This window comes from Vigna unguiculata, chromosome 3 (genome assembly GCF_037176805.1).
Source record: "Vigna unguiculata cultivar grain cowpea cultivar isolate G323 ecotype 2 chromosome 3, ASM3717680v1, whole genome shotgun sequence".
In the NCBI taxonomy this organism is placed as follows: Eukaryota; Viridiplantae; Streptophyta; class Magnoliopsida; order Fabales; family Fabaceae; genus Vigna; species Vigna unguiculata.
The window spans coordinates 53,864,476-53,888,645 of record NC_140794.1 but is presented as its reverse complement, the minus strand read 5'-3'; the positions used below and the strand labels follow the sequence as shown (position 1 = coordinate 53,888,645).

Genomic DNA, 24,170 nt, shown 5'->3' with positions numbered 1-24,170 from the left:
TTATTTCGTTTTAATATAATATATAACTAACTTAAATTGTAAATTTTAATTATATAACTATATTATTTTATTACTTATCATTAATCAATTATTATTTTATAATTTAATACAAACAAATTTATATTTCAATATTATTTTTTATTTTTATTATTATTATTTGTATATTATTATTATTATACTATTATTAATAATATTTATATTCTTATTATTATTATAATTCATTTGTTGTTATTAGTATTGATATTACTCGTTGTAATTATTCCATTATTATATAAATCTTATGATTTAACACAGACAAAATCATATCCAAATATTAGTTTTTAATCTTATTATTATTATTATTATTTATATTGTTATTATTATTAGTATAATTCATTATTGTAATTAGTATTTATATTATTAATTTCTATAATTCATTTTTTTAGCTATCCATTAATGTCAACATCAATTTTGTGTTATATTTATTTTATGTAGAATTATATTACAAAATATAATAACGACATGTGCATACACTTTTTATTTTAATATATTATATAATTAAAAAAATTTAGTTATAAATTTTAATCATATAACCATCATATAACCATCATATTTGTAAGACCCATTTTATGTCTTAAAAATGTTTTGGACCTGGTGTTATTAAAAGATCTAGGGTCAGTCTACTTATTATCCCCAAGACCTCCTTTCAGCCACTAACTCCCTATTTTGTATTCTTTTTCCAAACAATTCACTTTCATTTTCTCCCTCATAAAATAGAAGTTTTGTTAGGGCTTGAACTATGACCTCCTCCGAGCTTATTGAATGCTCATCTCCCTTGTAAGTCGAACTAAACCTCTGTCCCATTTTCTGTTTTGTTTTTGTTTCGAAGTTTTGGCCTGATTATGTTTGTGCTCATGGCCTCACTGTTCCTTTCTTGATCTTGGTTGTCAGCTCCTTAAGTAGTAGTAGTGTTGTGTTACTCTCTTGTTGAAGCTTGTTTGGCAGAGTTAATCTCTGTTTAAGGTAAGGCAAGCTAGGACTTTAAAACTTTTTTTTTAAGTGTCTTGCATGTTTTTGGTTTTTAATCATGCTTAAAATGTTGGTTTGATGTTCGTGGTTGTGTTTTTAGTTTTGTTGTTTGGTATTTTTGGTTTTTGCATGTTGAAACTAGTGAAATATGTTATTTTAGCTTAAACTAGAATTTTTAGCTTAAGCGAAAACACTCTAGTTTAAGCGAGAATTTCTAGCTTAAGCGAGATCAGTCTAGCTTAAGCGAGAATAGGAGAATTCCACTTTGCTCTCTGTTCAAATTTTAGCTTAAGTAAGAATTTCTAACTTAAGCCAGACCAGTCTAGCTTAAGCGAGAATTGCTGTAGAATTTTAATTCCTTATTTTAACTTATGATTGACTGAGTTAATGTTCAAAATATGATGTATGAAGCTATGCATGAATGATGTGAAATTTTTTTTATACCTGTACTTGATGTGTGTAACATGAGATGACAATTATTATGAGATAACATGTGGAATGTTGATGATGAAAGAGTTTTGAGGGAAATTCTTGGTGATGGTGTGGGTAGTGTATGCCTTGATATAGGAGATGTCTAGATAAAGGAAGGTATTCTGAACTCTGATAATCATTCACACTCATATAGAGTAGAATGAATTGTGTGGTGGTGGAGTGGCAGGAGATCCTAGTCTTGGGAAGTGTTTGAGCCCAATGCATAATGGGATTAACCTTGTGTGTGGTTGGGTGATAATCCTTGTGTCTAGACTCTCCAGAATATAGAAACCAGCACATGTGCACACTTGCTTTAGAATTCTATATCAAGTGCATAATCCAGATAATTGAGTTTGAGGGTCTTGCTTTGTTTGTCTTCACATGCCTTGTGTGCTTACTAAAATGTCTATTTAAAGATATGTCTATATACATATATGATGAAATTTTTTTTTATTTCTAGCTTACACTTTCTCTCTGTGTTTGTGTTCTCTGTTTGACTTTTCTTTTTGATAAAGATATTATATATCTTCTGCTTTTATTTATATTGATAGAGATATCATATATTTGATTCTCTTTTATTATTATAAAATATTCTATTTTATTTTGTTTTTTACTTTTCCCTCTATATGATGGGACATTGTACTCTATATATTGAACAAAGGTTCTAATAAATCAAATAGCAAACTCTCTTGAGTTGGTTTTTACCTAAACTTTTCTTGTGCGTTTTTTGTACGCATCCTTTCTTCTTTCTCTCATGGCTTATATATTTCTAACATGGTATCAGATTTAAATCGCCTTCCGCATTTTTTTTCCTTTGCTGTTGATTTCCTGCCATGGCCAATACTCATAGTAAAAATTTTCGCAGTGGTTTCTCTAGTAATCGTGGACGAGGCCGCTTTCCTCGGTTTGGTGGCTGCAATCCTAGATATTGTGACCATTGTCACCGAACCAATCATACCTCTGATTCTGGTTGGATTAAGCTAGGTGTGCCTCAAGATTCTAACCTCCACACTAAAGTTCAACCTCCTCCTTTGAAGCCATCTACTCATGCTAGTATGGTTGATATTGTCTCCTCTACTGCCAATCTTCGTGTCGGAAAGGATGACAAAGATGAAGCTCAGTTTGATTTCTCTAGAGAGCAGTATGAAGCTCTTCTCGCCTTGATTCAGCAGTCTCCCAATGATTCTTCTTCCACAGCTACTGATGTTCATCAATGTACTACCAAATCCACATGTTTTGTTTTTCCCTTTTCTTCTTGGATTTTAGATAGTGGTGCTACTGACCATATTTGTCCTTTTAAATCTTTATTTCAAAATCTCAAACCTATTTCTCCTATTTCTATACAATTACCCAACCAAAACTCTATCATTGCTAAATTCTCGAGTACCATTGTCTTGGGCAATCTTATCCTTCACAACCTTCTTTTTGTCCCTAAATTTTCTATTCAACTCATCTCTATTCCAAAATTTCTTAATTCTACTAATTGTCTTATGGTTTTCTCCCAAAATACTTGTCTTATTGTGCAAACAGATACCTTCCAAACAATTGGAGCAGCTAGAAAACATCAAGGCCTGTTTTATCTCTTAGATAGTTCTCAAGACAAACGTAACTTGAGTATATCTAACACAAATATTTCTTTACCACATTCTACTCTCATTAATAATGTTACTCCTTGTAACTTGTGGCATATGAAACTTGGTCATCCATTTGATAAAATTTTACAGTTTCTTATTTCCGATCATTCTGATATTTTTTTCTCCTTCTATTATTGCTTGTGATGCTTGTGCTTTTGCGAAACAAAGACGTCTGAAATATTCTTCCAACACGAGTAAATCTCTTCAATTTTTTGAACTTATCCATGTTGATATTTGGGGCCCGATTTCTATCTCTTTCTTTGATGGATACAAGTATTTTTTTTGACTATAGTTGATGATTATAACAGATTTACTTAGATTCTTTTTCTTAAAAATAAAACAGAAGTCAGATCTCTTCTTCAAGACTTTATTATTTTGACAGAAAATCAATTTTCCTGCAAGCTTAAGAAAATATGTTTTGATAATGGCAAAGAGTTTCTTCTTAATGATTTTTATAATAGCAAGGGTATTTTTCATGAAACTTCTCGTGCTGCAACTCCTCAACAAAATGGGATTGTTGAGAGGAAGCATCAACATCTCCTTAATGTGTGTCGTGCTCTTCTTTTTCAAGTAAAAATACTCAACATTTTCTGGTCCTATTCCCTTGAATTGGTTGTTCATCTAATTAATAGGTTACCTACTCCTTTTCTTAGTAATCAATCTCCTTATGAATTGGTCTATTCTACTAAACCCGACTTTTCTAATCTAAAAGTTTTTTGTTGTCTGGCTTACACTAGTTCTACCAATACTGGAAGAACTAAATTGGATTCTCGAAGCTTAAAATGTGTTTTCCTTGGTTATAAATCTGGAACAAAGGGATATGTTTTGTATGATCTTCACTCCAAGTCTATTTTTTTGACTAGAAATGTTATCTTTCATGAAAATATTTTTCCTTACTCATTCTCTTTACCTTCTGATAACTCTATTGCTTCAATTGATGATTCTCATAATTGTGATATTAGCATGTATGATTTTCCAGCTTTACCTGTTTCACATGCCACTGACCTTACTACGGACCCTATTACTATACTAGTATTGTTTCTGATAATGCTGAAGTTACTGATCTTGATCTTATAACATCTCATAGAGTGAAGAACAGGCATCGATACTTAGATCAATATTATTGTGGTGTTGCTTCCACTTCATGCTCTACTTTTTCCACACCTTATCCAATGCATTCTTTTGTTTTTTATGATAATTGTTCTTCTGACTATACTACTTTTTGTCATAATATTTCTGCCCAAGCTGAACCTTTCTCCTTTAAAGAAGTTGTTCAACATGACTGCTAGAAACATGTTATGGATGCTGAGTTATATGCTCTTGACAGAAACCAGACTTGGACTTTAGTTCCTCATCCTTCTGACATCAAGCCAATTGGTTGCCGCTGGGTTTACAAACTCAAACATAAACCAGATGGCACAGTCGATAGGTTTAAAGCACGATTGGTGGCTAAGGGTTTTACTCAAACTGAGGGGATTGATTATTTTGAAATTTTCTCTCCTATTGTTAAACTTACTACTGTCTACATCCTTTTAGCCTTGGCCTCTGCTAGTGATTGGTTTATTCATCAATTGGATATTGACAATGCTTTCCTCCATGGAGACTTACGTGAAGAGATCTATATGAAGTCTCCACTTGGTCTTTCACTTCCCCAACCAAATCTTGTTTGTAAGCTTAACAAGTCTCTATATGGTTTGAAACAAGCCAGTCGTAATTGGAATCAAAAATTAACTTCAAAGCTACTTCTTTTTTGTTACACACAAAGCTCTGCTGATCACTCTCTCTTTGTGAAGAGAAGAAATTTGCCTCTGATTTTACTGCTTTATTGGTTTATGTCGATGATGTGGTTCTCATTGGCAATAGCATTGCTGAAATTATTGTTGTAAAAGCTCATCTTCATTCTAGATTTCATATTAAAGATCTTGGCCCTATCAAGTATTTTTTGGGTCTTGAAGTTTCTCGTTCTCTTGATGGATTAGTTTTGAATCAAAGAAAATATTGTTTGGACCTCATTTCAGAGACAGGGATGCTTGGATGTAAACCTACACCAACACCATTTGATCCTTCTATCAAACTTCATGTCGACGAGGGAGCTCTTCTACCAAATCCTTCTTCCTTTCGGCGTCTGATTGGACGATTACTTTACTTGACTAACACCAGGCCTGATATTAGTTTTGTTGTCCAACAACTCAGCCAGTTTGTTTCTTCTCTGCGTGAACCACATATGCAACAGGCTTTACGGATCATTCGGTACTTGAAAAATGCTCCTGGATATGGCCTTTTGTATAAATCCAACACGTCTTTTCAAATTCAGGCGTTTTCTGATTCTGATTGGGCAACATGTGCCACTACCCGACGCTTTATTTCTGGATATTGTGTTTTCTTAGGCACCTCTTTAGTTGCTTGGAAGTCTAAGAAACAAACCACTGCTTCACGGTCTTCTTCTGAGGTTGAGTATCGCACCTTGGCATTCCTGGCATGTGAACTACAATGGATTCAATACCTTTTTCAGGATTTGCATTTTTCTATTCCCACTCCCTACACTGCCTTTTGTGACAACAATTCTGCTATTCACATTGCCAAGAATCCCACTTTTCATGAGAGAACCAAGCACATAGAACTTGATTGCCACATTATTCGACGAAAGCTTGTTGATGGTCTTTCCGGGTTGCTACTTCAAAGTTAGGCCTTTACAATCTTCATGCCCACCTTGAGAAGGGTGATAAAGATATTATATATCTCCTGCTTTTATTTATATTGATAGAGATATCATATATTTGATTCTCTTTATTATTATAAAATATTCTATTTTATTTTGTTTTTTACTTTTCCCTCTATATGATGGAACATTGTACTCTATATATTGAACAAATGTTCTAATAAATCAAATAGCAAACTCTCTTGAGTTGGTTTTTGTCCAAACTTTTTTTATGCGTTTTTTGTACGCATCTTTTTTTCTTTTTCTCATGACTTATATATTTCTAACACTTTTTTTGCAATGATCACTAAAGACTTTGTGTGAGCAGACATGAAAATTCCTAAAGATGGTTCATATGTAGTAATGTTGCTGTCTATAATAAAATTCTCCTCATTAGACAACCCATAAAAAATGTGTTACTTATAGAGATGATAATACGAGCCAGTTCGCATAACCCACGGTCTGGGTAGTACTTATGAAACATAAATATAAAGGTTATACTGAAAATGCTTATATCTGATATATTTTACCATTCAGAAGGGTACTGAGATTTCTCTCAACAGTTTCAAACATGAACATCAAATGCTTAGGAACATAAAGGGTATACTGAAATCTCCCGGGAGGAAGCATTTGCAACTTACCTAGAGCAATATAACCTCTGTATTAACCAATTTTATCAGACACACATGTATTTAGCAATTTTATACCTCTATTTCCACTCCAAGTTTGGTTTCTCATCTTTTATGCGTCCATGGAGAGCTTGAAATAGATTATCATTTGGCATGTACTCAAACAGTAAAAGGTTGGATCCTCCTTTAAGTAAAGAAGCATAGAGTTATGCCTAATTTAATTACAAAAATAATTAAATTCAGATGTTATTGATCCTCTCATCTATTACATTAACTAATTTTGACCCTTATTACTTTACTTTTACTTTTGATGTAGTGGTACAAGGGAAACTGAGAAAATGTTGTAATATCAATTGATGTATTTTTTTATGTCACAACTTAATTTCAAATTCATTTTTTATTTTTATAATTATTTTTTTAAAGTTATAAAGAATCAAATTTCAATGATTGGCAACGTAAAATTATTTATACATTCCTAGTAAACTCTAAACTCATAAATATTTGCTTTAATAATTTAATTTTGATTAAATTAAAATATAAAAATAATAATTTCAAATACTTATTTACTAGAAAATTAATTGCGACAACATTTATGATAAAATCATGTTGTTAAAGAAAAATAATTAGGAAAATGATATTATGACTTTCAATTTTTAACTCTCATCCTTTGTTCTTTAATGTGATTTTTTGTGTGTCATTGATTAATGTACTACTATTTTTTTCTTCGAAAGAATCATAGATGGTCTTGTTCCTTAATGTAATTTAGTGTGTCATTGACTAATGTACTACTGTTTTTTTTCTTCGAAAGAATAATCGATGGTCCACACTAAGTTACGTGAGATAATAAAGATAAGAGTTAAAAAGTGGGAGATAGTAACATTTTCCAAATAATTAATGTAATATAAATAGTAAGAAATAAATAAAATATAATATATATAGTGAAAAAAGAAAATATTTTAAAAATTAAGAATTATGATATTTATGTTTATCTTTTTAACTTTTATCTCGTTTCTTCTGTATTCATCTCTAATAAAATAATTTTAAGTTTTACTTTATTACTTATTCATTTTAACATTATCAACTTGTTTTTTAATCTTATTTTACTCATTTTTCTTTTATCAAACAGATCACAGAAGTTTATTACCCTTCTTCCCGTACAAAATGGATGCTGAGTCCATTAAGTAGGTGGTAGATTCACCCACACTTGAATGTGACAAGTGCATTAAGAAATTGTCGTTTGTTGATTATTTTACGGACCAGTTTATATATAGACATTGAATTTTAACACGATATATTTAAGTAAGAAAGACTCGTACAAGAGACTTGACATATTTTCAACATTAAATTTTAAATTTTAAAATTTTATTTTTTTATATATTATTCAACTTTTTTTATTTATATAAATGTGAATTGAGTTTTCTTTATGGATAATGGTTTTATCATAATTCATGAATTGATCACATAAGAGATCTTACACTACTTCAGGTATAAAACTTTAAGATATTTGTGGGTATTGTTTTTCTTATATAACACTCAATTTTTTTCATTTCTACTCAGTAAGACTTTTAATTTATATTTAGATTTTTAACAATAATATATTTAAACTAAGAGTACTTTTAATAATTAACATTCATTTGCCACAGGAGGATAAAGTAAGTCAATGTGTCCCGTTTTATTTTGTCCTATATTAGGCTTGCAAAAAATGGATATGATCAACTCTGCAAACTAATTTTGTTAACTTGTCTCGTATAAAGTTTTGACCCACAAGTTTGAAAATCGGTTTGTGACTCGCACAAAAAATTATTTACTTTATAATTTTTTTTTCATTTGTATAATAAAAAGGTGTAGGATTTTAATAATTTTATTTTTATTTAATTAAATTAGTTGAAATAATAAATTCTATAAACTCATTCCTTAAAATAAACAATATTCACAATTTTATAATTTCTAATTTTTAAATACAAGTCTCTTAAAAATAGAACTAACTTTAAATGGACTACTAAAAAAAATTTCCTATTAGCAACCGACTTTAGTGACTAAACATTGTAAATCATTATAAAATAAATAAAAATATTGATTACTAAAATAGTCACTATTGTAATAAAAAATTATAATTAATCTTTAAAATTTAGCTACTAAAATTTTAACTAAAAAATTAATTTATAAATTCATCACTAAATATTAGCTTGTAAAATTTAGACTAAAATAGTTTCAAAATTAAATTCTAATTAATTAGTGACCAATTTAGTGATCAATTATATTTTTTTATTCAAAATATTAATTGTTTTAGTAACTAATATTTTTTATTTTTTAAATTAATTTCTAAATTAATCATAGTGACTAACATTTTTTGTTACTAAAATTGATTATTATTTAAAAGTTTTGTCGAAATAAAAAAAAAAAACACGGATAAGTAAATTACTGAACCAAAGAAAAAAGCCGAATGAGAAGTAGATTTGAACAAACACATGACATTATATTGGTACTACTAAATTTTGGGAATTTAAGTCAACACACTAAAATACTCCTCCCTAATTTATCATATGCTACAAGATAATATGAGTACGAGCTTTTATTTCCTTCACATAAGTATTATATCACTTTCATCTTGCACATAAACAAATAATATATTATGTACTTCTATCTTTAATGACAAAGGAAACATTGAAAACAATAAACTCAGCTATGAAAAGATGACGCGAAGGGAGAAAACGAAAATCAATCAATAATTTAAAAATGAAGAAAAAAGTCTTACCTCGAGCAGGTGTTTACACACGGTAGAAAACTTTGTGAGGCAATTCCCGCTACCTTATCTCCATTCCTGGACTCCAGTAATTTCAAAGTCAAAGAATTATTGCATCGTAACTCTGTGTTGGCTCCGGTCCTGGAAAATGATTCCTGAGACAACAGATTTTGGGAGAGCGCAGAGCCGTTGGAAAAAGATAGTTAATGCACTAAAATGTCCGGAAGACATAAGCATGATGGTTGCTGAAGTCTCCAAGCCTAAGATACAGAGGGTTCCAGATTGCATGGGAGGACGTTTAGAGTTCCAAAATCTATACTTGCCCAACCTTATCTCAATTGGTCCAATACATTTTTTAAAACCCTACGTTGAGGAAGGAGAGTTGCACAAGGTTGTGTGGACGGCAACGTATCTCAAAAACACCGGCCAAACCTACCATGATTTACTAGAAAAAACTGGCAATTCATTTCACCAACAGTTAGCGAGCATGTTCGCAGAAGAGTGCTGGAAATACGACGAGAGCCAGGATCTGCGACGGTCCATGCGAGTGGAAGAAATGTTAGTGGTGGATGGGTGTTCGGTGCTTCACGTGTTGGAGAAATCCGTGGATTCGGATTATCCAGAAAAAGACCTGAAGATTAGCATTGGGCAGCTGACGCAGGCGCATCACGATATGGTCCTCTTGGAGAACCAAATCCCTTACCAATTGCTGAAGCTGTTATGCAATGACAAAGCGAGGTTAAAGAGATGCATGCACAATTTCCTATTAGTGAATGGTATCGGGCAGGAATCAGACGGGAGAGTGTCAGAGGAGCACTTCATAACAATAGAAGAAGATGAGCAAGACAAAGAGGAACCGGTTCATCTTCTAGACTATTTGCGAAGGGCGGTATTGGGAAGGGGGCGAGTCCAAAGCTGTAGGGAAATAAAGATGGCGAATAGATGCCTGCACCTCAGAAAGTATAGGATTGGGAGCGTTCGGGAGCTAAAGGTGGCAGGGATTCGAATAACTAAATCTTCAAATTCTTTCTACCCAAGTTTCATGGATGGAGATCTACAACTTCCTCCTGTAGTGGTGGATGGTTCAATGGCTCTTATTTCCATGAACCTTGTAGCGTACGAGATGTGCCTAGGGTTTCGGAACGATTTGGAGATCACCTCACTTCTTGTCCTTCTCTGCTCTCTCATTCAACAACCAGAGGATGTGAAGGAGCTAAGGCGTATGGGAGTGCTTCGTAACCGACTTTCCAGTGATAAAGAGGTGGCGGACGTCTTCAACAAGTTGGATGTGTTGCAGTTGCCGGAGACTGCTGCCTTTGCTCATTTGAGACAGCAGATTCAAGTTCATCTTAAGGCCAAACGTGGTAGGATCAGAGTGTTGCGTTGGATGGGAGAGGCGTACCATACCTACTTCCGATCTCCCTGGACCGTCACCGCCTTGTTAGCTACCATGCTAGGCCTTTCCCTCACCTTAATCCAGACCTTCTATGCTGTCCGCTGTAAAGGTTCCTGACCATCCATATTATTATTATCCACCCAAATCACTCATTTACAAACTATTTCATACGTTTCCAAACTTATGTTCAAATCCTACATAGTTTCTAATTCCGCTATTTCCAACTTAGCTATTTGCTATTTAGTTTCTAATTTCCAAATTTCTAAGATTCAATCTTATCCGTTCAATAAAAATTGTCTTTTTGAAAATTCTGAGTGCTTTGGCCAACTTAAGTTTTTCAAACCCATACGCATTTTGTCTCTTCATTCATTGTGGTATTCATGACTGAGGCTTACCAATGTGGCCTAACAAATCTCTGTCCAGTAACCATTCTTTACAAAATATAATTTACCTTTTCTTTTGGAATATGACTTTTTTAAGACATTTGTTTGGTTTCGTTTCTAAAAGACAACTTAAACTAATGATATTATAGAGGTTATTGTTAATAAAATTGGCCGGAGTATTACGAGTTTTTTTTCTACAGCTTCTTAACTTGGCCCCAATCTTGATCTACTGGAATTCGGATCCACACTGACGGATGCAGGGTGACTGTGGCTGTGGATAAGAGGTTTTACTGGCAGTAGGCAATGATTTTATAAAAAGGGTTTATTTGGACAAGTCAACACCGACTTTCAAAATAGAAAATGAAAAATTGGCATTTATTCTAATTTACAAAAAACTAGTAACTTTTTTTTCCAAATTTTCTTTCTTAAAAATCCTTTATAAAAAATCATACTTAGAATGTGTTTTGGGGTTTATTAATTGCAATAATGGTAAGAACTGAAGAACTCGGGCTTAATAACACGAGTGGAGAAAGCAAGTGAATGAATGTAAAAATCAACGCGAGAATCATTTATTCAGCAAATATCCATTTTCTCTGACTGAAAGAATCACAGTGTATACAGCCGCTTACTGCGTATTAGTGTTAATCATCTAGATATCCTCACAAACACAAGGCTTTCTTCATTCTCGCTTGTAGCAGGTCTCACCTTGGCACTGATAAACCAAGCTCTAAAATAAAATAAAGACACGGTTAGTAACATGCTTGAGTAAAAAACTCTAAATAAATCAAAGGTCCATAAGAGCAGTGGCAATGATGTCAAGGTCAATAAGGGCTAAAATCGTTAATGAAATTAATAAGCGCTGTTCATATGGCATTAACACAATTTGCTTTGGTCTTGACAATGTCTAAACAAACATAAGTTTTAAGCACAAATTGTTAGCCATGCTAATAGAGAAGATGGTTCTCCAAACAATTCGGACAGCAAAGACAAAAGACCACACCTTACAAAAACAGCATGAATGTCTCACGTCCCATCAATTCCATCTGATGAAAGTAGCAGTTATGTTATCGTGTTATATTTATTTACTATAAAGGGAAAAGTCAAAATATCATAAGCTTTTTAAGACAAATATTTGCATTCAAGAGTCTGGTTGGCTATCATAACAGTCCTTTAATTATCCATTGCACCATGCCCAATTCACTGCCTAATTTCAATTTCCCTATCATAAGGCCTTTCATTTGTTTTTCAAATATCTCCCACCACTGCAACCACTGATGAAAACTTAATCCAACAACTCATTGTTAACACAAAAACATGTTAAACAAGTCTACTCATTCTCACCAACTGTTGTATACTTAAATTTTAGGACATGCATTGATTACAACGAGATTAGTTAGGGAGTGGTATTTCCAGCTCAAGTGCTAATGCGCTGGAGTCCTGGCTGTGGGTAACTTTCTTCCAAAATTTCATGAATCTCAATAACACCCAACAGGAAACATTTGAGTACTCATATGTTTAATTGTTGAAATTCGTCGCGCTCATCACCCTAGCAATGAAGGTTACATAGAGTACAACAGATCGAGGTAGTGATTGAAATCATTAACAAAAGCTTTATATGTAAATGTAATGCAGTGAGACATCAAATCAAAATATATCATTAATAGAATGCTCATCCAATTTGCGGCTTTAGCATAGAGGGGGAAATTCTTTAGGATTTTCTAAAAGAAATCACCATAAAACAAAAATGATCGATTGATTATATAGACAAGTGGGCATCATTATTTCCTTTGCTAAGGAAACATTAAGAGAGAGGAGGAGTATGAGAAATGAAAACGGTCAATGAATATAGACTTTATAGTATTATACAAGATCTGTTCACCAATTTCATCCACTAACTTCTTTCTCCCTCCCATTTTCATTTCCCACACAAAAAGGAAAACGAGGGCACTATCAAACTTCAAATATGTGCAGAAGCCGCCAACATATTTTGTTTTAAAAATAGCAGAAATCGAAGCTCTATTCTAATATTGGTTGAAGAGATTACACTATGTTAAACAAACACTAATTTTTTCATACTTGATAATGAAGCAGTACGCCATAATTGGCTTGTCCCGCAAAATCCAAATTACTATGTGCCTGCAGGAACCAAATTTTACAGTTAGTTAACGACAAAACTCCTGGTTAAAGGACTATTACTTCTTACTCAGCCTCCAATTGTTTTCCATAAACCCATCTACTAACCCGTAACACCCCAACTCTATAAACTATAAGTTACTAAGCTACACAACGCCGTCTGACGGACTAAAAAAATTTACATTCTTCATTAGACACGGCATGTTGAAATTATGCTATCGTCAGAACAAATTTTCTAGCTTAGTATCTATAACGGCTGGCTTAATTATCTATAGCTTCCTAATTCTAAAGGTTCCCTGCACCCTCTTTTTTGGCTAAAATATCTATATTGCATTTTTTTTTGGTTCATTCCCTATACATCATTTAGTATCAACTATCCACATTTGATGCAACAGTATCATGAAGAGGCCAAATGTTGCTAAAATTTAACAAGCAGTAGCAAAAAGACTACAGCCTTTTGATTAAGTTTGGAAACTGAAACTCTCCAATTAAACTCCAATGAAATACTTTCAATTACATAAGAGAAATACCAGAGCATGGGTCCTAATTAAACAAAGAAACAGAATAAACGTATTAGGTTTTGTAATGTTTGTTGTAGTTTGCTCAAAACGATTTATTCAGAAACGGAAAGAGAAAGAAAATCCAAAGAATAACACAATCGGAGAAGCAAAGAAGCTACTCACACTTTGCGTATAATTTTGAAAAAGAAAGTATTAGAGGCCGGGAGAGGTGCAGCAGAGAGTACCCTGAGAAAGCGCTCGGCAGCTTCTGGAAGTTACGCTCAAGCAAGAAGTCATTCTAGCCGCCGCCACCGCACTGTGCAGCGGCAACAGCGACTGTGCGCATCTCAGTTCCGGCGAGATCCTGCCACAGACCAACCACAAAAAAGACACGAATTATTTCAGAGGTTTTTGTGATTAGGAACAGAACGAAAGTCGTAGATGGAAGGGAAACCTGGTCAACAAGGACTGTCGAAGAGGAACGGAGGTTAAAGTTGGTTTGGAAGAAGCGCGAACATTGGACTTAATGACGGATTTTGCAGACGAAATTAACGTTCGTTGCGCGATTCTGCTGCAAGCGGAAGCCATTGACGATAGATCAGATCGGAAGAGGACACAGAACAGCGCAAAAAGGGTTTAGGGTTTTGCTTCTTATTTTTTTTTTACGAGATTATTTTAATTTTCTCTATTTTCTTCTAAATTAAAAGTATTGGGCCTTTTGATAGGCTGGGCCTGACCTCTCCCACACTTTATTTCCCTTTTATTTTATTTTCGGTGTGCGAATTATTGATTTTGTAAATGTAGATAATTGATTAGTTGTTAATTCATCGTTTATTTTTAGATTTTTTTTTTATTTTTAACAACAAGACGCATCTTTATTTTATTGTATTCTATACATTTCATTACTTGATTAATTAGTAAAAAATATTTTTACATAAAGTATAAAAAAACGCTAAAAAAAAGTTAAATATTTGTATTAATATAAGGGTTGAGTATAGCTCTCAATTAGTTATGACTAACAGAATATTTTCTAATTTATTAAATGTTGTAGGATAAAATGTTAAAAATGACTTAAAAGTTTACATTTTAAACTTTCTTATATTCTAGAAAAATAGATATGGAAATAGAATAATTAACTTAGATGTTGACAATAGGTTGGATTTTTTTTAAGCAATATGAGTTGCAAAGCTTTGTGTGTAGCCAAAAGAAGTAAATCTGAAGTTAATTTTTTTCTTCAATTACGACTGGCTTGTTTTAAATCATATAGAGACTTGTTAAGCTCACAAACAAGATTTGGCTAGGGAAGAGAAAGACCGGATGGAGGCTTCATATAGATCTCTTTGTGTAAATCTCCATGGAGGAAAGCATTGTCAACATCCAACCATCCAACTGATGAATAAACCAATCACTAGAAGTAGCCAAGGCTAAAAAAATGCATACAATAGTAGGTTTGACAACAAGAGAGAAGGTTTCGAAATAATCAAGCCTCTTTAAGTAAAAATCTTAGATGCCAACTGTGCTTTAAACCTATCAATAGTGCCATTTGAGTTTGTAAACCCAGCGACAACTAATTGGCTTGATGCCAAAAGAAGGAGAAACTAAAGTTCGAGTCTGGTTTTTGTCAAAAGCATTTAATCCAATACCCATAGTGTGTTTCCAAGAGTCATGTTGAGACACTTCTTTGAAGGATAAAGGTTCATTTTGGGCATAAATATTATGACAAAAGGCAGTATAGTTTGGAGAACAATTATCATGAGAAACAAATAAATGCATTGGATAAGGTGTGGAAAAAGTAGAGCATGAAGTGAAAGCAACACTACAATAATATTGATCTAAGTATCAAAGCCTAGTCTTGTTTTCACTGTATGAGAAGTTCTAAGATCAGGATCAATAACTTCATCATTATCAAAAACAAGACTAGGAGCAGGGTCTATAGTAAGGTCAATGACATGTTCAACAGGTAAAGTTAGAAAATCATACATGTTAATATCATAGGAATGAGAATCATCATTTGAATCAATATAGTTATCAGATGGCGAAGAAAATGTTTAAGAAAAAATATTTTCAAGAAAGATAACATTCTTAGTCACAAAAATAAGCTTGGAGTGAAGATCATACAAAATATATCCTTTTGTTCTGGATTTATAACCAAGGAAAAACACATTTTCAGTTTCGGGAATCCAATTTAGTTCTTCCAATACTGGTAGAGCTGGCATAAGCCAAACAACTAAAAACTTTTAGATTAGAAAAATCGGGTTTAATAGAATAGACAAATTCATAACGAGATTGATTATCAAGAAAAGGACTGGGTAACCTATTAAGAAGATGAACAACCAGTTTAAGTGAATAGGACCAGAAAATGTTTGTTGTTTCTTCTTGAAAAAAAAGATCATGACACACATTGAAAAGAGAAGATGTTGATGCTTCCTCTCAACAATTTCGTTTTGTTAAGGGGTTGCGACACATAAAGTTTCATGAAAATACCCTTACTATTATAGAAATCATTAAAAAGAAACTATTTGTCATTATCCGAACATATTTTCTTAAGTTTGCAAGAAAACTGATTTTTTGTTTGAGTAATAAATCTTGAAAAAAAGGGTTTGACTTGAGTTTTATTTCTAAGAAGAAACTTTTTGCCATTATCTAAAAGTATTTTCTTAAGCTTGCAAGAAAACTAATTTTCTATTAAAGTAATAAAATCTTGAAAGAAGAGGTCTAACTTCAATTCTATTTTTAAGAAAAAGAATCCAAGTAAATATGCAGTAGTCATCAACTATAGTTAAGTTAAGAAATACTTGTATCCATTAATGAAAGAGACTAAAATCGGGTCCCAAATATCAACATGGATGAGTTAAAAAAATTTAAGAGATTTACTAGTGCTTGAAGAATATTTCAGATGTTTTTGTTGGGCAAAAACACAAACATCACGAACAATAATAGAAGGACAAAAAATATCATTATGATAAAAAAAAAAGCATGTTATTAGATGGATGACCAATTTCATATGTCACAAGTTACAAGGACTAGCATTATTAATAAGAGCAGAATGTGGTAAGAAAATATTTGTGTCATATATACTCAATTGTCTTGAGAATTATCTAAGAGATAAAATAGGCCTTGATATGTTTCCTCACCGCTGCTCCAATCGTCTGGAAGGTATTGGGCTTCACAATAAGACAAGTATTTTGGGAGAAAACCATAAAACAATTAGTAAAATTAAGCAATTTAGGAATAGAAATGAGTTGAACAGAAAATTCAATAATAAAAAGGGTGTTATGAACAGTGGTAGATCTTTAGGTAATATTTTAGGGGTGCATGTTGGTTGAATTACTGTTTGGTCCATTTTTTCATCTAAAAATATCATGTTGATCCTCTGTAAGGCCCATTAAAAATCTTTTAGCTTTTCTGCCCTAATTTAGTGGGCTGCCCTTGTAAGTGGGCCTAAGGCCGACCCAACGTATAAAATCCTTAGGTCTGCCCTAATTTCCACTCTCACTCTCACTCTCACAGAAACGCAGCAACTGTCACCTTTCCCTTCCACGCTAGAGCTCTGCTAGGGTTTGGGGACCACCGTGAGCACGCCAGTTCGAACTCGTTTCCCCTTCTTACGTAAGTACTCCTTCCGTTAGTGTCTGTTTTCCCCACTGTTACTCTAGTAGCTAATGTTTTCGCTGTTGGTCATGGTTTCCAGCTCTGGGAGTCACCTCTTGAGGACTGTGTTCCGCTGTTTAGGGTCAAGCTCGTGTCGAGTCTTTTGCTAGCTTATTCCCAGGTAAGGGAAGCTAGAACCCTCCTGTTGGCTTGGTCTGAGTTGCTATTTTATGTGGTTGGTGATTTCTTTGTGGTTGCCTGTTAATATGGATGCATGATGCGATGGGATTATTGTTTGTGGTATGTATTCACATCTGTTGCAGGGAAAACAATGGCGGGCTCTGATAAACTCGCCCAAGCGAGCTAGTCTCGCCTAAGCGAGATTAACAGAGGCTCGCCTAAGCCTTTTCTCCACGAATGGTCGCCCAGGCGACCTGCTGTGGCTTTTGAGCGAGCAGGCAACTCGCCCAGGCGAGAGGGATCTCGCTTAAGCGAGATCCCGCGTTGCCCACACACTTGTTCTTGTGCCCTCGCCTAGGCGGAGGGGGTGGCTCGCCTGAGCGAGACCCCTCAGCTCGAGCGAACTTCTGGGCGAGTCTGTGCTGTATTTGAATGTCTACCAGCCCCTGAATGATCTGTTTTGGTTGAGTATGATTGTATGATGATTAACCTGTATATAACGGAGCATGAAGTATATTTTTGGGTATGATTCATGAATTGTGGATGAATGGGTTGGTATGAGACTTAGCATGTGAAATGAATATATTTTTTTATCAAGAAGTGATATATTAGTCTTCCAATTTTACTTTTTCGTCTCATTTTGGTCCTAATTTTATTAATCTGATTTAATTTGATCGTGATTTTTTTAAAAGTGCTTCGACTTGGTGTTAGATTTTCCACAAACATTGTTAAATTCAGTGTTACGTGTCAATTTGTTACTTTTTATAAATTTTGTTTTTAAATTTTCATTTTGTTTTACATGTGTCATTTCACATTTATACCATGTGCCACAGTCAATATGACATGACAATAGCAGTGTGGTGTGACAATGTCACATAGTTAGAGTCTCAATTTGGTCTCTACATTTCGTTTTTAGATTCAATTTATTTCCAATTTATGTAAAAAGGAAACAATATTGTTCATCTCTAAATTGAGTCTTAATTTATTTTTTTATAAATTTAATTTCAATATTCTTACTAAAATTGACATTTTATTAAATATTTTCAAAATGTTTTTAAACTAACATTAATATATATATATATATATATATATATATATATATATATATATATTTAAATAATGTTAGTTAGAATTTGAGTGTGATTATTAAATCTGATGTGAAAGAGAGCACAAATCATATAACAGAAAAAAAATGAACAAATTGAAATTAATAAGTTGAATAGTATAATTTTTTAAAATTCAAGTATTAACTCTATATCAATTCACTTATGTAAGTTGTCATAAATATTTCATATAAATTTTAAAGTTAATTTAAAAATATTTAAATAAATATTTAATAAAAATGTTAATTTTAATAAAAACACTCGCATAAGATTTATACAAAAAATAAATTGTCTCAAAAAAAAATATTGCTCAACTTTTATAAAAAAATTGAACGATAATAAATCTAAAAAGCTGAGACTGTCTATATGACATTGTCACATCACAATGTTATTGTTTGGTCACATCAACTAAGAAGTGACACGTGTAAAAATATAAAAATTCAAAATAAATTTTAAAATTAAAATATTAAAAAAAGTTTAAATAAAAAAATCACGAATTAAACTTATTATTTACTTTAATACTTTTGTAAAAAACTAATGATAAAAGATAAAATTGAATCACTTTTAAAAAATTTGAACAACTCAAATTGAATCAAATTACAAAAGTCATGACCACATTGAATTTAAAAATCTGACTTGAGAAAAACGATGACCAATTAAGTAATTAAATTTATATTAATTTTTTTAAATATGAATAATTAAAAGTAGTCTTAGGCCACAATATAAATTATCTATGTAATTTATTTATTTATTTAAAAAATTCTTCTCCCTCAAATTTAATTATAATATAATTTAAATATTTAATTTCTTTTAAACGTCGCACGCGCGAAAATTGTAGCAATCATTAAACTGATCAAATTCAAGATATTAGGACAGATCAAACAAATATAAAACATTACTTACATAATTTCTAAAAAAACATTATATATATATAAATCAAGAAAGGAGATTCATCATTTTCAGTATCCTCATTTGTTTTTCACATAATAGTATTTATTGAAGATTTGAATATTTATAAACAATTAAAAATGGTAATCAATATTAAATTGTGTTTAAAGCTCAATCTGTTCGAAATTAATCAGGAAGTATTATTTAATACACTGAAATTTGTTATAAATTTAATACAGTGAAATTAATTAAGGAAGGATCATAAAATTTTAGGAATTTCACTTTTAACTTTTAATCATCGACAAAAGAAGGGTTTAAATATCATAGACTTATAGTATAAAACAGTTTTAGTAATACTATATCATGTAAGCATGAGCTACATAGCATGTGCCATTTCTTTAGTGTGTAGTGTGTCATATGATATATTATGCAAATTATTGACATTTACCTGGTTTTTGACATGCGAATTGTACCTATGCATCATGGAGACACACACACTAGAATCTATAATGGTGTTTTCCTTTTTTTCCTCTGTCTTAACTAATAAAACCACTTCAGACATTATTTCTCCCCTCATCTTTCTAATAATAACCGAATCTAGGTAAACCAACACAACCCAAACTAAATCACTCATAAAATCTAAACATCACACACATTTTCATTTTGGGAAAGCAAACAAAGAAAGAATCTTTCTTCATCTTTTTTTCTTCATCTTCTTCTTCTTCATCTTCTTATTCCCATACACACTCTCCCATTCACATTTCTGCAAAACCCTAAATCAGGGTTTTTCGTTGCCTCGGCTCTTCTATTACTCGGAATGAGGAACCGGTGTTGGTTTTGGTGACGGAAATGGAAAACGGTGTGTGGACGGGTCGGTGGTTTTGGACCAACCTGGCTCTGTTGCACCGTAATGGCAAGCACGTGTCTTGGTCGATGGTTTGTGGGGTAATGCTATTCGGGTTGGGCCTGATTTCCCTATTGACGGGCCACGTCGCTTCTGATCTCGAATGGTACTCTCACCGACTCCACCGCCGCACTCTCTCCACACTGGTTCGTAACAACATTACATAATTCCATGTTTGATGATGCTACTGATAGTGATGATGCTAACCGTGTTTTAATTGAATGTTTGTAGGATGGAGGCGAGGATGAGCCAATTGATATTTGGAAATCGCAGTATTCTAAATACTATTATGGATGCAAAGAGAGGGGGCGGCATTTTGGTCGTGAGTGAAGTCTTCTTGCTTTCTTGAGTTATGTTGCTGTTGTCTTCTTGTTGTTGTTTTGATGTGGTGGTTGCTTATTATGGATGAAGGTTTATGAAGCCTAACGGCAATTTTGGAATTTTTGGATTTGAGATTGTCGTGATTTTCCTTCTCGATAGGTGGGGGATTAGATACTCCTTGTCTTTGCTGCTTTGTTGGGTTGTATGATGTGATATCCGTAGCTTAATTAGAGATTGTTGCAATTTTTACGTGATCTTCAAACTTCAGAGTCCTTTTTTACCTTGTTGTCTCTGACACTAAACCTCGGGAGAAAAGAAGGAAATATGTTTCATTTGGGATATTTTAGCAAGATTAGGACAGTACATGATACTTTAGGCCAAGAAGGAAGGAGAATTTTACTGGGTGCAGTGTGTGAGCTTTCCAGTGATTTGACGGATTTCCATCACGCTAGCCAATGTCTTGTATGCTTCTGGTGTTTACCTTGTGTTGTTCTAGTGTTCAGTAGCCTCTTTTACTCTAGAATAATAGGTTTGTACCAGTAGAAGCGATTCTAGTTTGACAGTTCTAGGCTAGCATTTTAAGCATGGTGTTTTACTGCTTTTGTATATGGTATAGTTTTACTTCCATGTTACATATGACAGCTGAATGGTTTACAAAACTTTAAATGATTTCCCCTTTTTATTTAAAACAGTTTACTAAGTCATCGTCTTCATTTATGTGCTTTGGGTACAAATCTAAGGGTTGTTGTCTTATGCTTTCGTTTTTCTTTTAAGCAAATGCTTATGCATTCCTTGTGATTTGGCTGAACCATCTGATTTTTCTACATGACACTTTCTATCTTTTTTGGTTATTGGATAATATAGCTGCTGTACGTGAGCGCAAGTCCAATGGCTACTTGCTGATTGCTACAAGTGGAGGACTTAACCAACAAAGAACTGGGGTAAGTAGGACTTAAGTTTTATGATATGGAATATCTTTGTTGAAACATCAGAAGAATTTTCTGTAAGATCTGATGCTCACTGGTGGTGATTAGCTCTACCTGTATGAATGGAAAATATTAGGCCATTTGGTGGTCTCTCCTATTCATTAAATCATGAAAACGAGGCACAGATTCTCTTTGTTTTGTCATGATCATAGTTTGTCTTTCTTTTTTTTCTCAATTAAAGTGATTCGTAAGCCCTTGTGGAAATGACAATGGTATTCTTGCCTCCAGATAACAGACGCAGTTGTGGTTGCAAGAATTCTTAATGCCACACTAGTTATTCCTGAGTTGGATCATCAATCTTTTTGGAAGGATGACAGGTAAACTGCACATCTAACAAGCATTCAATATTCTGATTACAGTGAAAAACAATTTTTTCTTTTAATAACAACATGTTTGGTTGAATACAGTGACTTTGCCAATATTTTTGATGTGAATTGGTTCATTACGTATCTTGCAAAAGATATTACAATTATTAAAAGAGTTCCTGATAAGATCATGCGGTCTATGGAAAAGCCCCCTTATACAATGCGTGTCCCAAGGAAATCAGAACCTGAATATTATCTTGATCAAGTTTTGCCAATACTCTTGAGAAGACGGGTAATGGCACTTTTTATTATGATTTGTATATGTTTGAAGTTTCTTAATTGTCTCCCTTGAAAATGTGTTGATTCTGTAAACGACTTGCATACTGAATTGTTAGTTTTGCTTAATATCAGTGTTGATCATTCCCTTTAACTTGGGCTGTGGTTGTAACTGACTTCTTGGATTTTTTCAGGTTCTACAATTGACTAAATTTGACTATAGACTTGCAAATAATCTTGATGATGAGCTGCAAAAATTACGCTGCCGTGTTAATTATCATGCTTTGAGGTTTACAAAACCTATACGACAACTTGGTCAAAGAGTTGTAATGAAAATGCGTAAGATGGCAAGCCGTTATGTAGCAGTCCATTTGAGGTTTGCCCAATGAAACTGATGTGTAAATTTCAAATTCAACTTCCATCTAAAGCATCGTTGTTTGCTCTGGCATGCAATCACTTAAATTTTGTAGATCTTAGAACCGGTTTTCTTTTCTTTGATCTCTTGCTCTCCCAATCATTCATTTTCCACTCTTATCTTTTTTAATATTTTGAGCTGTTTTAATCTGGTTGATTTAACTTTCCCCTTTTCACAATTCTTATACGATTTTCTGAAATTGGTTGGTTTGCGCTGAACAATTTTAAATTGTCAAATCTCCAACACAGTTTAATAATAGCAATGTGGCAGGTTTGAACTGTGGCCATTGCCTTCATAAAAGGTTAAGGATCTCATTCATAATTATTCATTGCAGGTTTGAGCCAGATATGCTAGCATTTTCAGGTTGCTATTTTGGTGGGGGTGAGAGAGAAAGACATGAGCTCGGTGAAATCAGGAAAAGGTGGACAACATTGCCTGTAAGACTAATCCTGACTTCTAATAACAAAATCTTATCACAATGGCAAGATGACAAGTTAATGGCAATTTTTCTTTTCTCTCCTGTGCTGAAGTATCGAAGCACTTAGAACTAGTTATTTCTTTGCTGATATTGATGAACCCCTTGTGGTATTACAGGATTTGAGCCCTGATGGAGAGAGAAAGCGTGGGAAATGCCCTCTTACTCCTCATGAAGTAGGTTTAATGCTGCGAGCGCTGGGTTTTACAAATGACACATACCTATATGTTGCATCAGGAGAGATATATGGTGGCGATGAAACCATGCAGCCTCTCAAAGATCTCTTCCCTAACATTTATACAAAGGATATGCTTGCTGAAGAAGAGCTGAAACCTTTTCATCCATTCTCTTCCCGCCTTGCTGCTATTGACTACATCGTTTGTGATGAAAGTAATGTGTTTGTCACTAACAATAATGGTAACATGGCCAAAATCCTAGCTGGACGTAGGTAAGAACACATGGTGTCACCCTTTTGTTCTTCCTTTATGTTCCAAAAGTAATACGATGAACATGTTTGTTGCATATGTGCGAATCAGGAGGTATATGGGTCACAAAAGAACCATCAGACCAAATGCAAAGAAGCTTAGTGCACTATTCACATCAAGGCACGAGATGGACTGGTATACATTTGCGAGTAAGGTTAAAGCATGCCAAAGAGGATTCATGGGAGAGCCAGATGAGATGAGAGCTGGACGAGGAGAGTTTCACGAATACCCAAGCACATGTGTGTGTGAGAAACCGTTTATGAATGATCTGAGCCAAGATGGAACCCGTCCGCCTAGACTCGCAGCCAACATCGTTACAATGAAAGCAGACAATGTAATGGTTGCCGGCCAAGAACGAGTTAAATAAACATGAGTAAATTTGGTACAGCCTCCTTAATCGGATAGAGAAGACCTCGTTAATGGCAAGAAATTATCTTCGGCTACTCCTCCATTTTGAAGTCTGATTTGGCAACTATCAAATTAGTGGTAATTTATTTAGTCATTGGCCATGATCAAAATCTCCTCTTTATTTATATTGTGAATGGCTCAATTCAGATTCATGTATAGGGCTAAACGTAAGAGACATTAACGCGTTGCAAATGTTAATAATAGATGTCTTATAGGTAATTTTATTTTGCAACATAAT

General features: G+C 33.3%; 3 protein-coding genes across 12 annotated transcripts; 2 read left to right on the top strand and 1 right to left on the bottom strand.

The window, feature by feature from the left end:
- Window positions 1–9,331: 9,331 nt before the first annotated feature.
- On the top strand, window positions 9,332–10,696 carry LOC114175507 (UPF0481 protein At3g47200-like). The gene has a single exon (XM_028060264.1). The coding sequence runs from the start codon at window positions 9,332–9,334 to the stop codon at window positions 10,694–10,696; it is 1,365 nt and encodes a 454-aa protein (XP_027916065.1).
- An 807-nt stretch (window positions 10,697–11,503) lies between these two features.
- LOC114175815 (protein NONRESPONDING TO OXYLIPINS 2, mitochondrial) lies at window positions 11,504–14,266 on the bottom strand. Of its 10 annotated transcripts, none has more exons than XR_003602925.1 (5): window positions 14,050–14,266; window positions 13,779–13,959; window positions 13,039–13,098; window positions 11,963–12,005; window positions 11,504–11,689 (listed from the first exon to the last, which is right to left on the bottom strand). XR_003602925.1 is itself a non-coding variant. In XM_085671297.1 (4 exons), exons 1-3 carry the CDS (start codon window positions 14,181–14,183, stop codon window positions 11,986–11,988), a joined length of 273 nt encoding a protein of 90 aa, XP_085527423.1. In that variant the 5' UTR covers window positions 14,184–14,266; the 3' UTR covers window positions 11,504–11,689; window positions 11,963–11,985. The 10 variants fall into 10 exon arrangements, 5 of the variants coding, with proteins under 5 accessions (XP_085527423.1, XP_027916429.1, XP_027916431.1 ...); XR_014993867.1 differs by having other exon boundaries at window positions 13,841–13,959; XR_003602924.1 differs by lacking the exon at window positions 11,963–12,005.
- Window positions 14,267–19,927: 5,661 nt separating this feature from the next.
- Window positions 19,928–24,151, top strand: LOC114179402 (O-fucosyltransferase 29-like). Its single transcript, XM_028065737.2, has 9 exons — window positions 19,928–20,407; window positions 20,493–20,583; window positions 21,447–21,523; window positions 21,797–21,885; window positions 21,976–22,165; window positions 22,344–22,525; window positions 22,899–23,001; window positions 23,159–23,487; window positions 23,576–24,151. The coding sequence occupies exons 1-9, from the start codon at window positions 20,207–20,209 to the stop codon at window positions 23,889–23,891; spliced, it is 1,578 nt and encodes a 525-aa protein (XP_027921538.1). The 5' UTR covers window positions 19,928–20,206; the 3' UTR covers window positions 23,892–24,151.
- The last annotated feature ends 19 nt before the right edge of the window (window positions 24,152–24,170 follow it).